The sequence below is a fragment of the Buteo buteo genome, chromosome 5, assembly GCF_964188355.1.
Source record: "Buteo buteo chromosome 5, bButBut1.hap1.1, whole genome shotgun sequence".
NCBI lineage: Eukaryota > Metazoa > Chordata > Aves > Accipitriformes > Accipitridae > Buteo > Buteo buteo.
Window position 1 is genome coordinate 23,035,777 of NC_134175.1, and position 17,801 is coordinate 23,053,577.

At 40.4% G+C, this 17,801-nt stretch overlaps 1 protein-coding gene across 1 annotated transcript; it reads left to right on the top strand.

Moving 5' to 3' along the window:
• Window positions 1–6,943: 6,943 nt before the first annotated feature.
• On the top strand, window positions 6,944–12,175 carry C5H2orf69 (chromosome 5 C2orf69 homolog). Its single transcript, XM_075028080.1, has 2 exons — window positions 6,944–7,297; window positions 8,673–12,175. The coding sequence occupies exons 1-2, from the start codon at window positions 6,986–6,988 to the stop codon at window positions 9,510–9,512; spliced, it is 1,152 nt and encodes a 383-aa protein (XP_074884181.1). The 5' UTR covers window positions 6,944–6,985; the 3' UTR covers window positions 9,513–12,175.
• The last annotated feature ends 5,626 nt before the right edge of the window (window positions 12,176–17,801 follow it).

Consider the following 17,801-nt stretch of genomic DNA (forward strand, 5'->3'; position numbering starts at 1 on the left):
GTACCTATCCCCAAAGCCAGACTATTTTAAGGAAAAGAAGGAGAGGGAAGGGAAATTGAGATACAAGCATGCAGAAGCCAAAATTTCACAATTTCACTGCCAGACAAATCTCAGACTGCAGAAATGGTTAGGGGACTGAACTTTGGTCCATTTTTTTAAGCAAGAAAATCCCCTTTTATTCCACTTCCTGGGCCACTGTGTGTTCTTTTAAATCCCAAATAGATTTCCCAATTTATATTGATTTATACCAGACAGCATAGAGCTTAAGCCTCAAGTTTTTCTTGTATATGTAGACAGACTGCAAAGCACAGAAACTTTGTTGTTTAACTATGTGTTCCACAAACAGCAGAACTACCAAAACTTTTTTATAGACTCGTGTCCTTTGTCCTTAACTTTTCTATTAAGGTAATTCCAGCTCTTCCTACCCACCATGTCCTCTGTGAACCAGACCAGGACGGAGACAGCACATGCTGGCTCCAGTATGCAGAGCCAACATGTACTGAATTTTCAGCCTACTGCTTTCAAACACGCTGTACAAAGGCTGAATACTCCCCAACTTACCTTCAGTAGGGGTATTCGTTTGAGTCATCCTAATCTATTCATTCAGCAGGTTTCCCAATATTCCCAGATTGTTTGCTCTGCAACTCCTACTCTTCATTTAAAGTGGCCAATAGGGACATTGGAAAGGACTGACAGGTAGACAGACTGTATGATTAAACAAAACCAATTTCCACAGAAAAACAGCAAAATAGAAAAAGGTATTTTAAACAGTAGCAGTAGTTCTGAATTCTTTACACACCCTAATTTTTTCAGCAATAAAAAAACCAGAAATGAGATCACATATCCTGTTACTTTAGTAGCTTCTCCACACAGCCAACAAAAAAAGATCATGGATCTATTTTTCATGCTGAAAAGCTTTTATTCTCACTTTCATACAACTCAGTAAACTGCCAAGAGAGTAATTTATTCTCCCCTATGCTCTCCTGAATATCCATACACACATAAAAGATGGATGCTGGCAGGCAGAGCTGTCAGTAGGAATTTCAGCACAAGTAAATTGTTTAGTACTTACAATGGAGCCTAACAGGTGTAATTTCATTTGAACTGTTGCCACTAATAGGCTAATAAAACTATGAGTTAAGACCTAGCCATTCATTGCTGTGTAGCCACTGGGAATTTCTCTGTGCACACTTCACCACAGAGACAGGTAACTCAGTCCTTTAAGTGCTCCTATACCTGAAACCATGAGCCAGGCCTGGCACTTTCTCTCAATAGTGAAAGACACAGCTGCATATCAACTGCAAAGGAGTTTCCTATCAGTATTTAACAGGTGTTTCCACAGCTATTCCAATCCTCTGCCAAAACACAAACTAGCAATTTGAATGCATATGCAGCTGGAAAATGTTTAGAAGGAAATTCAAGTATAAAATATAATACACAGATATGCAAATACATATATATGCACACTGCCCATTAGTTGGGCAGGAAGCATGTTTTTCTGAAGATCACTGAAGTACCATGAAATACTACAGTTGCTACATGTGGACAGATAGAAAATCATATATCTTAGATACTTGGCTAAAGATATTATTGTCACATCACCAGACAGTTGTTCTTCACCTAGAATTTTGGTGAAGCATCTATCAAAATGCTTTAATTTAAATGGTATGATTAAAACAAACTACAACATATTTTCTTGGTATGAGAAAATATATACAGCCAGAATTATATTATGGTCTGTGCTACTTGTATATGCTCTGAATGAAAACACAGGATTAGTATACCAGTTATAAAGGCAAGGAAACACAGCTGATTCCAGAAAAAAGTGCTTTGATTGTAATAAAGATTACTTTTGCAGTGGTACCCTTTCTACTTCGAAACTGCAGATATCGTTGCCTTTGATAGATGAAACTAATTAACTACTCTGCAGGCAGCCACAAAGGTCTAGATGGGAGCTCAGAGAGACTGAAGTGGTGAATAAGCCATTAGTTCTCTCCAGAGGAATTAATTTTTATATGCATGTCTTTCATCACTGCTGATCAACCATGATACGCATTCTTTCTGCCAAACTTCCTGAGATACATGGATAGACTCCTGCAGCGTGATGAAAAAACACTATGCACTTTACCTCCCTGTCCAACCTATGGTAGGTGGCAAAAGTGAGCGGTGAACTGCACAGTGCAGGCATGCAGGACAGGGTAGCAACTCAGTGGTTGGCTCACGACTGATCCAGTATATGAAAACAGCAAGGGCTACTGTAGGGAAAGAGGAGCAGATGTGGTAAGAAGAACAAAACGTAAAAAAAGGTCTTTTCTTTTACAATGATAGAAAGCATAGCAAGCAAAAACTTGTAAAGAATAAGAAAATAGAAGAACAGAGGAATGAGGCATCACAGAGAACAGGACAAACATGAAGGCTGATAAAGGCCCCTCAAAATATAGTATTTTGAGCCTACATTGGGTGATATTTGTAAGGATTGATTCACTCAAATTTATTGAATCTGCCTACATATTGCAATAGCCACATGACAAAGATTAAGAGCAAACTCAAAGCAAGCACTCTAACATCAAAATTTATAGTGTGCCATGGAAGATTTCTTGTATCTTCCTGAAAGCAGGAATAGGTTGGTGGTTTCTATTCTAAGTGGGAAAAACATGTTATGTATACCATCATTTTCTATAACCAAAAGAGAGGCCATTTCATTATTTTGGTAATTGTGTGTATCTGAATTCTGGCTAACATATGGACTCATTTTCATGCTCTCCCATAAGGTTTATGTAGCATCTGGGATGAAGATGAAGGTCTGTATACCACCTTACATATTAGACAATTATCTGGTAACAGTTGTATCATAAACACACTGTATAAGGATTTCTGGGCAGAAGTACCAGCATCACCTTTGGCTACCATAAATAACTGTCACTACAATGTTAATAATGTTTGTAAACCCTTCTGGACAAGCTAGTGTCTCATCTGGAGAAACCAGAGGAGAGAGATTATAGGCAACAAGAGAATAAGAACACAGATTTATTTTTTTTCTTAATACTGATAGTAATTATTCACATTTCTCAAAAATAATTACTAAAATGGAAACTTTCATTCTCCTAACCACTCCTCCTAGATGGATCCTTACTACTTCATCAAGTATCCTTAAACATAACAGAGCTCTTCCTGTGTAAGCAAACCTTAGCAATCACAGTCCAAGTAACTGGATTTTCAGAGCACAGGCATTATATTGTTCCGTATTTTTGTGGACAATTTTTAAAAAAATCTGCTTCATATGAGGAAAGCAGGCCACTTGTGTTTTTTCTTACACTTATACATTTAGCAGGTCTTACCTAATATTTCTTTAGCACAGTCCCTAATAGGAAAGAGAAGTGAGAAGGTTTCATTAGCCCTTCTAATTAGAAGTTTTAGTGTCAGCATGGACAAAAACTCCTTAAAATTGGATTAAGAAAATCTGCCAGCATGAACTGGAATAAACAGCTGTATGAGGGAGCTAGAGATTTTTTCTTAATAATTTTGCTTCATTAGAAGAGGCATTGTGAAACTTCCCACTAAGATTATAGCCTTAGGGCATACTTATAGAGAAAAATCTAGAAAACATTCTACAACTACACCCCAAAAACTCAAATCAGAAGGAGAATGAGGATTTGCTTGGGGAAATTCCAAAGTGAACACCTGAATATTTCTAGCTGGTCCCAGGCACAATAAGTTGCACTCCCAACAAATGCGGGTGCCTCACAAGATTTTTAGGAACTTCGACCCTTTCTTCCTAAATGAATCTTCCTTCCATACAGAGCCCCACTAACTCCAGTGCAGCCCCACCTTCCTGCAGTCAATGCTGCACCACAGTCCATGCAGAAGCGAGGGTGAAATAAGGTCCCACACCGGCAAACATTTACTCGATGTCTTTATTATCTACCTTCACTACTGCTCCTACTCGATGTCTTTATTATCTACCTTCACTACTGCTCCTCCAGATAGTCAAGCTAAGTATCTTTCTGAGTATGTGACAGACAGATTTGGACCTTCATAGTTTGATTTCTAATACATACAGGTAGCGTGTTAAATAACTCAATTTTTTTTTCAGAAAATCAAACTACTGATTTATGTGCCTAACTTTAGGAGCTAGTTCAGGCATCCATTTTTACCTTTTCTCATCAAACACAGCCTGAAATTTCATCAGAAAGTGTTGTAAGTTCTTATATCTGACTTACTCCATAGCTCTTCTAGGTGGGTACTTGGAGTCTGTTATCCTGGTGGCTGTGCGAACACATTAAACACTGAGATCTCCTAGATGATGTATGCCACAGGAAAGTGATAAATATGCAATGTAAGTGATAAATATATAAGACACAATATGCAATGTGCCCTTGTGGCAAAGGTGGCCAACGGCATCCTGGGCTGTGTTAGAAAAAGCTTCAGCAGCAGGGATGTGGCGCTTCCCCTCTACTCAGATGTGGCATCACCAGCACTGCAGAACTGTGTCCAGTTCTGTGCTTTCCACTACTATACTGGATCAAGTCCAATGAAAAGCTGGCAACATGATTAAGAGACAGGAACATCTGTTACACAAGGAGAGGTTGAAAGCTGGGACTGTTAGCTTGGAGAAAGTTCAGGGGGTGTTACCAGTGTGTAGGAACACCTGATGAGGTGAGTAAAGGCAACAGAGCCAGAGTCTTCTCAGTGGTGTCCAGTGACAGGACACGAAGCAAGGGGCACAAGTTGAAATACAGGAAATTGTTTAACCATCAAGAAAGCACTTTCTCCCTGTGAAGGTGATCAAACACTGGAACAAGTTATTCAAAAGCCCAGCTAGACATGGTCCTGAGCAACCTGCTCTAGCTGACCCTGTTTTGAGCAGGTGGGTTGGTCTAGACTATCTCCAGAGACATCTTCCAGCCTCTGCCACTCCATGGTTCTAAACTGCTCCTGGGAGCACAGGCAAGAATTCCCAGAGGAACTACAGTTCCAAAAATACACTTTGGAACTGACCACTAGCTCTACTGTAAAGGTATTAGAAATACTACCTATGTTAATCAGCTGCTAAACAACAGAAAGCATTGCTGAAATGAACCTCTAATATCAGGCTTCCAAAACATGAAAGTGATTATAGTCAGACAGCTGTTCTGATACAGATTTTTCAAACCACACTGCACAGCACCATCTTCTGGTGACCAGAAGTTGGATTGGTTTTTTTTTTTCCTTTCAGGTTTTGAGAAAAAGGCTCTAACCATAGCAAAGATAATTTTCATACAAGAAATAGTAATCTTAAGTTTAAAAATAATCAATCTAAAATAAACAATATCTATAAAACACAGAAGTAACCAAAATTTTTTTATTAACCCCTGTTATCCCTAGAAACACAAAAGTGAAAAAATAATGCTTTAAAATCTTACCCTCTTCAAGAGGACTAGGCATCAACCTTGTTCTGATTTCTGCAAGTAAAGAAAAATACATATTGCTCACATAATAAACAATGAAGTCTCAAAAGTAGATATCACAACACAATGTTCTTCTGAGCTTGTATGTGGACAAGGTGCAGATCTGCTTTCTGGAAAAGCCTTTGGATGAGCTTTAGAATATGGGAAGTAAGAATTTTTGAGCTTGCTCTGGCATGAGCCCAAAGACATACCCGTGAAAAATACAAATGTGCCAAGTAGACCACGAACACATCATTGCTCAAACTGAATCTCCATGAGCAGGCTGCACAAAGACATGCAGGCTAGAATTTATACTTAGAAAATAAGCCACTCTGAAGTACTCTGCTTATTACTAGCTTGCTACACTGACAAATAACCTTAATATCACCATACTTCCTTTTCATTTGTCAAATTTTCCAACAAGAAACCAGTCAATAGTCTGATGCAAGTTACTTGATTATGCAGTCACTGTTCAGTTAACTCTGCTTCCTTGCACAACTGACTCAAATCATAAGAGTCAGACTTGGTAGCTCGTAGTTTCCCAGGTTTGCATACGTGCATTTTTAACTAGACTATGCAAACAGAACAAAGGAATGAATACCTGAAATAGGAAAATTCTAGACAGACCCACGAGGAAAGCTTAGGAACAAAGGAAAGGTTCTGCTTCCTTGCTTCCTCTGCCATGTAAAATGCAGTTTCTCACAACGGTATACATGAAAGCTTTTCTTCCAATGTAGCAGCACTAGTATAACCAAAGTAATGTTAAGTATATCTAAGCTGCTTTTTTTTTTTTTTAATACAACCAACAGCTTTAGGACATAAAAGAATCCACATACCTCTTTGTTTTGAAATTAACTGCTCCATGTGGAGCATTAGATACCCCATAGTGCTGTACCTGCACTACAGCAAGACACTCTGGGGTTTTACTGCGCTGCAGGAGGCCTTCTGCAAATTCAGAGGCACCTACCGGCCTAGCCTTCCTCCGGATTTACCAGCCCGGCACTATTTTCAAGGTAAGGCAGCACAGGCAGAACACCAGCCGGGCACCGCCACCTCAACTTGGTTTCGGCAAGGGCAGGGCGAGGCCGAGGTGCCAGCAGCTGCGCGGGCTCACCTGGAGCACCGCGCGGCCTGAGGAGAGCGGAGCCTGCGGGCGCCCAGGCACGAGCCGGGGCCGCGGGGAGCGCCCCGCCCCCTCAGGGGCCCCCCGAGGACGGGCGCCGCCAGCCACGCGACGGGCGCCTAACTGCTCTGCGCTTCCCGCCACGCTCGCTTTTAAAGGCTTCGGTGACGTCATCGCCGGAGCGGGCAGCCGTTAGACGCGCGTGGCCCCGCCCCCGGCGCTCGGCCGCGGCCTCGCGGCGCGCACGTGCGACGCCCCCTGCCGGGTCTCTCGAGGGGGCCGCGGGCGGCGCCGATAGGCGGAGGTCCGGGTGAAGGGGGGGGCGGGGGCGGCGGCGCGCAGGCGCGGTGCGTGGCCGGGCCGCGGGCGGGCGGGTGGGTGGGTGGCTGGCCGGCCGGCCGGGAGGCAGCCGCCGGGTCGCGGGGCCAGCGCCCCCATGAGCAAGCGGTGCCCGCCGGCCGCCGCCTCGCTGCTGCGGGGGCTCGTCGGCCCCGCTGCCCTCTGCCTGGGCAGGAGCATGAGCCTCTGCGGGGCGCCGGCCGCCTGCGCCGCGGGGCCTGCGGGCGGCAGCGGCAGCGGCGCGGGCTTCTCCTCAGCGCGGCTGAGCCCGCCGTGGCTGCGGCTGCCTGAGGTGCCGGGCGCGGAGCCGCACCGGGCCAACGAGCTGCTGCTGCTGCTGCCGCCGCCGGCCCCGCGCGGCCCAGCCCCGCCGCAGCATCACGTTGTCTACTTCCCGGGGGACGTGCAGGTACGGCGGGGCGGGCTGCGGGCGGCCGAGGGCGGTAAGCAATGGCGGGCGGGAGCGGGGAAGCGGCGCCGGAGGGAGCCGCTGACCGGGCGGGCTCTCTGGGGGGAGGGGGGGGGGGCGAGGGGGTGGCGGCCGCGACGGAAGCGGGGGCTCCTGGGGGGAGCATCTCTTGCGTGCCTTCTGCCCGTTACTGTCGGGGCATATGTAGCGGGAATGGGCCCTCCCTGAAACCTGAAAAGGAGCAGCAGTGGGGGGTAGGGGGGGAGTCTTCTTCTGTAGCATTGCCTGAGATTGACGTTTCTGGCGGTGACGGAAATATCTGAATTGGTATGATAAGAACGTCAGCGGAGAGAAGACGAAGAAATCCTAAGATGGCAAGTTGTCCTTGTCAGGCTTAGCACCACGGCTCTGTGCAGGTGTACAAACATCCCAGACACCCTCCTGGGGGTGTTTCACAGGCGCTGACGCTTTCTTAGCCTGTCCTGAAGAAGGCACACGTTGTCTCTGAGTTGACAAGAAATTGAAAAGAGACTCTGGAGTGCTGTCCCTAAGCGTGTGGTCAACCTCTGTAACATTACATACTCTGGTACTCTGGGTAGTCAGTTAATCTCAAAAGTCATTACTTCTCAAAAGCAGGGGTAGTGTCTGTCTGTCCTAGGGAAAAGGCTTTCCTTTTCTGCACGGTAAAGATGCAGAACTTTGTGGATTTTCACTATGAGGTTTGGGATGGCTTAACAAAACCTTTCTGATTACCATTCCTGGGTAAGGCTTTATTATTTCTCAATAAAATAAACTAATTAGTATTCTCTGCCATTACGAATTCAGAGGTGAGGATTGTTCATGACTTGGGGGTTAATTTTTTTCCACCTATGCCCCATATGGATGTGAATAAGGGGAATGAAGTCTCACTACAGCTGAGTGAGAGGGATTATTTTTTTTCCTGTGTAAAAGATAGAAAACTTATTACAAAGTTTTAAGTCTGTTGTTGATTTGTAATAAGATAAGCAGTATTTCTGCAGATGGAGATAATATAAAATTATGTATTCTGTGTCATACTTAAGTTGAATAATACTTTAATCTTCTCTTGGAGTAAAGTCAACAAAAATACAAATACTTCCATGTACTTATTTTTATTGTATTAATTGTGGGGGTATTAAAAATGTGTGGTAAAAATATTAAAGTAGAATAAGTAAATCCAAGTATGCCAGATTGTTTAATGTGTTTCTTGTTCTGGAAGCCTAGCAAGCAAGCGCCTCTCTAATGCATGCTTCTTTGTTAGTTACAGTCCTTTCTTATGAATATAAGTACACTAGACAGAGCTGAAGTCTTTTCACAATGTAGTAATGCGCCTTTTCTATTTTTTTTAATTTTTCAGAACTATCATGACATCATGTCTTGCCACCCAGAAAACTTTCAGTGGGAGCACTGGAGTTTTGAAAATGTTGCTACCATACTTGCTCGCCGGTTCCCTAATAGCTTTATTTGGGTTGTAAAGTGTTCTCGAATGCACCTGCACAAATTCAGTTGCTATGACAACTTTGTGGCAAGCAACATGTTTGGAGCACCAGAGCACAGCACTGACTTTGGAGCTTTCAAGCATCTCCATGCATTGCTAGTTAATGCATTCAGATTCTCTCAGAATATTCTGCTGTCCCAGAAAAGTGTGCATGGTGTCAGCAAGGATGCAAAAATAGCTGCTTGTAAATCACAGCCACAGTCTGTTCCTACAACAAATGGCTGCTCATCCACAGAAAGAGAGAGAGATTGTGAATGCTCTAATAATTCTGCTATGAACTTCATTATACCGTCTGCTGTAGGTGCAGTGTCGTTTACTTTGATTGGCTTCAGTAAAGGTTGTGTGGTTTTGAACCAGCTGCTTTATGAGCTGAAGGAAGCTAAAAAAGACAAGAATACAGATGCCTTCTTAAAAAACATAAAAGCAATTTACTGGTTGGATGGTGGTCACTCGGGAGGAAGCAATACTTGGGTTACATACCCTGAAGTGCTGAAAGAACTTGCGGAGACAGGAATTGAAGTTCATGCTCATGTTACACCATACCAAGTGTTTGACACTATGAGGTCATGGATTGGGAGAGAGCATGAGAAATTTGTACAGATACTTGAAGAATTTGGTGTGGAAATAAATGATCAACTACATTTTGCTGATGACGTTCCCTCCTTAGATAACCATTTCAGAGTTCATGAAGTATTTTAAGACTGTACGTATCTGAATAGTATATTCATTATAAAAAATACTGCTAACACTGTAAATGTTGTCATCTAGATTTGAGACTTTGAGCAGATGCTTTCTGAAGAGAATACTAAATCAGTCCTGTGTTACTAATAGATACTATATATAAATTTCAGTAGCTTAAAAAGGAAGATTGGGACCCCATAACTACAACAGATGTTGTCGTTTGATTCCTGGAAAAAAAGTGTTATGAAGAACTATCCTATACATGGTTTTTTGTTAAATGTGAACATTTATTCTCAAACTGCTGGCAAAATTTTTAGTCCTGGATGTCTAATGTCATATATTGCTGTTAATGGGAATTTAAAGTACTTGACAGTTTCAGATGTCTGGATACTTCAATTTAGTAGCTTCCAGGGCTAAAAGCTTTGGTCTTTGTCAATAACAGATGTAAGGTTAGTTTTTTGGCTTAAGGAAAATGATGATTATTAGAACAATCTTAGTTATATATTTTGGTGAAAACTGTTTTAGTTAGTTAATTACATCTTCCAGTTTTATAACATTTCTTCTAATTGAAACAAAGTCACAAATACTTACCTTTGGAATAATAGTGCCAATCCATTTTTCTGCTTTACCTGTGCCTTGCCTTTTCTGTAGCTATAAAGTTTCATTAATTCGTTGTGTAGTATCTGCTAGTGAATAGCCATTTCACCTGGCAGCTTGAAAATTTTGACATGGCTATGTTAAGTGACCAAGAGTGTTGTTGAGGGTGTAGCTTATTGCCATTTCAACATACCTTGCTATTGCTTTAACTAACTTCTGTAAGGACCAGTATTTTCAAGTCAAGAGGTGTCTTTATCCTGAACTGGTGAGGTTTTTCTTCCTAATTGCTGCATTGATGTTGATCTAAATCAAGCCATAAGTACATAATGTATTACAAGTTGCATAAAAAATTTTAGACTATGTTGACTGTAGCTGTTTCAAAATGCTTCAGTTTTAAAAACTATTATCTCCTTTAAATGTATTGCAGTAGTTGCTTCTAAAGCCACCCAAAAATCTATCTTCAGAGTCTAATTTTTCCTACAGGACACCACCCCCCCCCCCCCCCCAATCAAATACAAAGCCGGACAAATCAGATGCAAAAGATGTAATCTAAAGGCTCTAAACCTGAATGTTTTTCAGAAAGAATTACTGAAAGATGGACAAATGAGGGTATTAGTGGAACTTTTCTACTGTTGTAAGTAACTTTCCATTTATCTACAAATAAATCTTAGAATCATTCTTAAAGACAACTGCAGCTATTAACAGTGAACCAGTAGCTTAAAATGGTCTTGGATTTCCTGGAAGTATAGGAATACAAAAGCAAGTTAGTAAAACACTGTGAAGATTACAGAAACAAATGTGGCTCAGTTCTGAAAAAAGGCATTTTATTCAACTTTGTTCCTATGTTTGATGGTTTAGCAACATCTTCCCCCTGCTTCTTGCTTCCCGTAACTCTTACACTGTGGAAGGAAAGTCCTGGGTCATCTTTCCTCTATTGGCATCATTAAAACTTACAAGGTTCACTGGAGACAGCATTTTCACAAATCTTGCAGAGTTGGTGCACATAATAGTGATCACTGAAGAATAAGAAAAGTGTGTTGAAGGCTTAAAATTTTTTTAATACTTAAAATATTAAGAGTAGTAGAAAGGATTATGCATACAGTATGTACCTTGCAATGTGAAAGTGAACTCTATTGCTTATAATAGACTGATGTACCTAATTGACCAAAAGGGGAAATAATCTATTTTAATTGATAGAGAAAAGTGCAACATGCAAACCAACTCTAATATTTTATAAAAGAATCTGAAATCTAGTTTCATCTGCTTTTTTTTGAAGCTCTTTCTTGGAGACTTTGTTCAATGCTATTTATTGATTACCTTCTTAATGGGCTTACAACAACTTGTTTATGTGTTCCAAGGAAGGCTATTTCCCTTTTTTGGACCTTTTGATAACACTTGCAGCATATGTGAGGACTTTTTTCTGTAAAGGAAATATGGGTCATCTAACAAAGTGGTTTTAATAGAAAGCCTACAAATTGCTTGAAATATCTTTAATTATCCAGTTATAAAATAAAATTAAAAAAACCCCAAAACCAACAAAAAACCCAAACCACACCACTGATCTTGCTCCCTCTGTGTCAGACTGACCAGGCTAACTTGGGTATGCTAAAACTTGCCCTGTCTGGTAACAGTGCAGATCACAGACCAATTTCTAAGCAATTCTGTGCCAGCCAAAACAGCAGGAGTAGGTTGTTGCAAGCTTTTGGAAACAGCTATTAAAATATTGACATTGTCTTCAGAAGTTTCTGGATGGCTGTCCTATGAAAATAATATTAACCTGTTTGATGGAAGCTGCTTATAGTAACTGTTAAAATAGGCTCAAGTGTTGTTATATTAATTTGAAGAATAAGCACTTTGTTGTAAAACTAATCTTGTTGTGAGACCTCATGTTGTGGAGGGAAAACTGACTGGTTGTTTTTCATTCTCTAAACAGTTGTAGTACTCTGTTGGAATGTGCCTCTGTCATTCACTACAATGCATGCTAAAAATAAATTTTGCAAACAATGTAGAAAATAAACTATTTCTAATGGGTGAAACCATTTCCATGAGAATGTAAAACCATTAAACAAGGAATGTGCAGTTAAGTTTTGTGGATTAAGCTTTATCAGGTGTTTGTGGAGACCTCATTTAAAAAAATGAGATTTCTTTGATACCTTTTCTTGAAGGAGGCTTTGTATTTGTGTAGTCAGCATCTGTAATTCTAAAACAGCTTACTGGCATCTTGCATACATGGGAAAGCTGGCATGAAGTACCCAAGGGTCTAAACATTTCTATGTTAGGATGAAGTGGTCATAATCTGTATATGCCTGTTTGAGATTAACTGCAAAGGCAGTTTTTAATAAGCTTAGATGTAAATGCCTGAAGTTAAGCGATTCTCGCACTTACAGTGGTTTATTTCAAGACACTTCTGTTTTTTGAATGGAGTAAGCAACATAACACAGTCCTCAGTACAACCTAGTGTGTAATAGCTGGTATTCTTTATATTGCGCGCTTGTTCCTTGTACAACAGACAAGACATTCTTCAGATTTTGAGAAATGCTAAAATGTTTTAAGGTGTGCCTGTTAAATTCCTTTAAAACAAAGCTTGATTCTGTGAAATTGTCCAGATTCTGTATGACTTAAATGATTTTGTGTGCATCTTAAATACTAGAAACTTTGGTAACCTTCTTCCTATCTAGTATTAATTTAATTGCACCTCTGTAAATGCTGCTGCATAAATCAGCATTGGCCCCTAATTCTGAAAGGTGATTAAGGGTCTAAGTTTTAACATGTTGCTGAAAGGAGCAATCTTTTCTGTCCTCCCATTGATAACATCCTGCTGCATCCCTTATGTTAGCATAAGCACTTCATGGTGAGCTGTTCTCTTACTAAATTAGCATTATTGCTAATAGAGATAACAGGAGTGCCATGTATTTAAATAGTCATAGAAATTGTTTTAAATAAGACTACTAAGTCAGTTCAGGAGTTAGGATGTTACAACTGTGGGTATTCACAGATAAAAGTGATTGTGCATGATCATGTGCTCAAGTTTTCCCAAAGGGTTCTTTTTGAGCTATTTGCAGAAAGAAAACGTCACCTGTTTTTTCTTCCCTCTTATGGTGCTTCTTACAATACTGTCTTTCCTAAGCTGATAGTTACTTCATCTCTGCAGATAAACAATATTTGTTGTCTCGTACAGACTGGAAGTTGAAGCACTGAGGTTAAAGTATACCCATCCATTTACCTTGAATGCTTATTTTAAATTACATGGGGTCTTATCAGTTAATATGAGAAGTTAAAGAACGGTAAAAATTTTTGAATGACTGTGCTCTGTTGTGAGCCATGTTTTTAGGTACATCACTGCCTAGCAGAATCCACAGACATGAATTGTGTGTCTGGTGTCCCTGTGCAATACAAAAGCAAAGGCAGATGTCTCAGACTGCAATCCACAAGAGACAGCCTTTTCAAATCACCTTTGGAGTTACTTCTTCACAATCTCTTTAATCTTATATTGAAATCCCATTTCATTTGTCTAAGGATGATAGATTAAAGGAAAAGAAGTTTACTTGTGATGCTCATAACCTGATGAAAATTTAGGCACATTTAACTATTGCTGATGGAGACCCTAAGACCATAGCTGGCTTTCCATTGGTCTTACTGGTCTTTTAACTCTGTTCAGATGCAAGGTGACTGTTTTTAACTCAAATAAAATAACATGAAGTCATTAATGCAAGATCATATAACACCTATGTGGCAGAGAGGCACTGCTTCTCCCAGTGCCAGACATACTGTTCCTGACTAAATTCATTCTATCAATATTAACAGCATAATTCACTCCTCCTGACAAAAAACACTTGCACAGGATTAGCTGCTCCACATCACTGTGGAAACCATGGAAAACTGATTCAGGCAGTCATTTTGCATGTAGTGTAGGGTGGGTTATAAAGTAGTGATGGCTTTGTTGTGGTTTCCTGTCATTAGGGCTTCATTACATGTTTCCACGTGACCCAAGAAGTGCCGAATTCTACTTAAGCAAATTACCAGAAGAGCATCTGGTAGAACAAAAGGTAAAAATAAATTCTTACCTGTTTTTTCATCATGTGTATAAACATCTCGTGGACTTGAAAAGGAGCAGAATGCCATTACTTCAAGATTCAGAATAAATTTTCCTTCTTTCAGTAAGCTTTCAGAGAGCACTTTCAGTCACAATTGTTAGTTTCCTTTGTTAAACTTGGCACTTTAGAGCTGAATCGTTTCTAAAGAAAGCACTGCTGCAAGACAGGGAAAACAGTCAAGAGACATACCAGTGCTGAAGTGCAAAACAAGGCTTTTCACATCTCCCACACCTGAGTTTACCCTCTGAGCAATACTCCTAAGCCTGGGTGTCAGATAAAGCTATTGCATCCGTTACAAGCCATCTGCATAGCTCTTCTTTCCCATTCCCCATCATGAGAAATACATTGATTTTGTGTGATGGAAGTTTTAGGCATTTCATGTACTGCTTGACAGCTGAGGTAGAAATGTTTTCACAGCAAAAATTGTCCATTACTGCGATCTGTGTTATTATTGCAAGCAATAGCTTCTGAGCATTTTTGTACGGACATAGCATCGCGTGCGGAGCTGCGCATTTTACATGGTTGAGCAGTTCTTTTAATGTTCAATCTGCTCTTAAAAATGTTGACTAGGAACAACAGATCTGAGCGATTGGAAAGGAAGTAATCTGCTCTTGTTGCTCTCAGGAATCGCCACTTAAAAGAGATCATTGCTCTCAGGAATTAACACATACAGAGCTCAGAATCTATCCCCACTCCTTGAGTCTGACCCAAACCAAAATAGGAAATCTTAACATGCAACTTTACCACAAACTTAGATAACTGTCCAAAAAAAATTTTAAATTTAATCTGTCCTTCTAGTAACACTGGAATCTTTGGTTATTGAATGATGCTAACTTATAGAGAATCCTTTGTAAAAGTTACTATCTCAGAACATGTATCTATAACACCCGTGTTGTCTGCATGGAAATATCTGTCTCAGGTTTGGGAAGATAACATTTTGGCCAGAGGAAAAAAGAATCAAATCTCTACAGGAATTTTTTTGAAGCTGTGACGTAATGCATATTGGGGTCACACCATGTATAATGTAACCTCTACTATGGTAAAATCATCCTCATCTTAGTCAAGTTAGTAGTCCTGTTGTGGGACTAACAGCATGAATGAGGCAAATAGTTTCATCCTACATATTTAAAAAGGATTGCAAATATATTTCTGATCCTTCATGATCAAGTCAAACCCTTTCACATTAGGCACTTAACTTGACACTTGTATTAAGAGCCTAGACTCTATGTAGTTCCTGGAGAGAAACATTTTCTTAAGTTAGGTATATCAGATCTTCAGCACATACATGATAGGCAGATTTTTAATGACCTGTTTAATAGTTTGATGAGAGAATATTTTGACATAATTTTTTCACTTGATTCTTTCCACAGCAACCACTTTAAGAAAAACGTATAAAACATTTATCTTCTGAAATTATTTGTTGTCCTTTATATTTCATATGACCAAGAATAAATCTTTCCAGGTGTTGATTTGCAATGAACTTATAATTTTTTTGCAATGAATTTTAAAAGCCTCAGTCACCAACTTTTTAGAGTAATTCAAATTTTGGGGTGCGCCAAGTTTAAACTGCTGATTTCAGATACTGTCTGTTTAAGTATCTTAACTCATCTTTCAGTCCTGGGCAGTCTGCATCACCTAACTCCTCTGTTGAATACACTGTTTGAAGTGGCTGTTTTGAATGCTTAAGATGGTCTTTATTTTTCTAATACCTGTTACCACAATTTCATCTGTTTTACTATGGCATGATCCCATTTTGCTTTAGGTCTCTAAAGGACAAACTACCACAAAATGTCAGTGGCTCTAATTCTTTATTTCAGTAATGGATTTTTAAGTGTGGCTACGTGTATTCTATCACTATGTTAGCTGGATGTTATTCCTTTTATGCTTTCACCATTCCTTCATGACTTTATTGCCTGTTTCACACCATGTAGCACAGTGGTTAGAAAGCACCAAGTAATTTGTTTTTTTTTAACACAGTAACTTCAAGATTTTTATCACTAGTCACATTACGCTCAAATTAAGAAAATACATTTATAAACTGCTTTGTTTCTTCTTTTATGGCATTTCAGAACAACTGTTTTATATTAGTTATTTAATTAGAAATTGAAGAAACTGGTTCAAAGTGAAAAAAGGGTGGCACTGACAGAACAATTATTGTGCTGCTTTTCCCACTGATCTACATAGAATAGTTTTTGTTGATCTTTCTTGAATATGCACTTACATCACATCTGGTGGAGTTTACTGACAGTCTTAGAGAAGTGAAAACCAAAGGGGTCATGGGGAGGGAACACCCCACACACACTATCATTGCAGAGATTTCTCATGGGACACTGGAAGAGAAGCATGAGCAGGGCTGGGTTATCCACCAGCTGATCAGGGTGAGATAACCTCATTTGCTGACATATGAAAATAAAGGTTTCATTTTAAAGTGGTAGGGTGAAGAAGAAATAGCTGCACTTGCTATAGCACTTGGCTCACATCTAATTCAGCATGACTCTCTTTTCCCAGCCCGATACACGTTTTCCAATCCAAACTTCATGCTAGCCTAAGCAAGTGAATTATTGCAGCTTTCCTGCTGGGCTACCTCAGCACTAATAACTGCAACCGAGGGATGCAAGGGTTTGATTTGGCCTAAGGTGTTTAAATTAATAATTTAATAGCCCCCACACACAATAAAAAGGGGGATTGAAAAATATTCAAAATGGCATTCTTAATACTTGACAGATGTTGTTTATGCTTTTTACATACATACTATGAAACAAGTATTGAAAATCTTAGTATCACCATTAGGTGGCACAGCAGTGAATGCATTTGACCCACAGGATTTTCCTCCTTTTACTTTCTCCTCTCCCCAGGAGCCCCAAACGGCTCCCATCCTCCCTCCGGAGCACAGCAGGCACTTCTCACAAGCTGAGACATAAGCAGATCACTCATACACTGATTGCTGCTCCATGAAGCTTTCCTTATTTATACTTGACTGTTGAGGGGGCCTGAGAACACCAAGCTAGCACCTCTCTTCTGGGAATGGAGAATCAAGAAGTGGCAGAATGAGGGATCAGCACAGTACTTCTCTGTACCAGTATATTGAAAAACTGCCAGTGGTTAGAGTTAAAAGCGATAGCTGTGCAGGCACAATGCTGGAACACAGCTTTGTCTAACCCTGCAGGCTCTCTGAGCCTCTCCATTTAGTCCTAAAACACAAAGGATATGCTCTGTACACCTCTGCAATTTAGATGGGGCCCTCGACATTACCAGTCCAACAAAACCAAGAGGCTTCCCCAGCCTAACAGACACAGATTCTGTCTCAGCAGTATGCACAAGCAATCCTTGTCCGTTCCCAAAGAGAAATTTTGGGAGACCTATTTGTGATCCCAAATTTAAATTCTACCCTCAGAACATACAATGATGCCCATCAGAATCGCTTGGCTGGTTCCATTCATGCCTATTCATTAAGATGGCCGGGTGCCCATTCACATGGTAGCAGACTATTTTCACTGTGTTGAATTGCCAAGAAGAACAGGTTTAGAAGAATAATCTCCTGCTTTTCTGGAGAAAGTTTTTTCCAGCACTTTATTAACACTACATATCTATTTAGTCTAAGAGCTTTTGCCAAGTT

What these genes read in the sequence shown, in the direction of transcription:
- C5H2orf69 (XM_075028080.1), top strand. Translation starts at nt 6,986, where the DNA reads ATGAGCAAGCGGTGCCCGCCGGCCGCCGCCTCGCTGCTGCGGGGGCTC. An exon ending in ACTTCCCGGGGGACGTGCAG is followed by an intron (nt 7,298 to 8,672) that starts GTACGGCGGGGC and finishes TTAATTTTTCAG; the next exon opens with AACTATCATGACATCATGTC.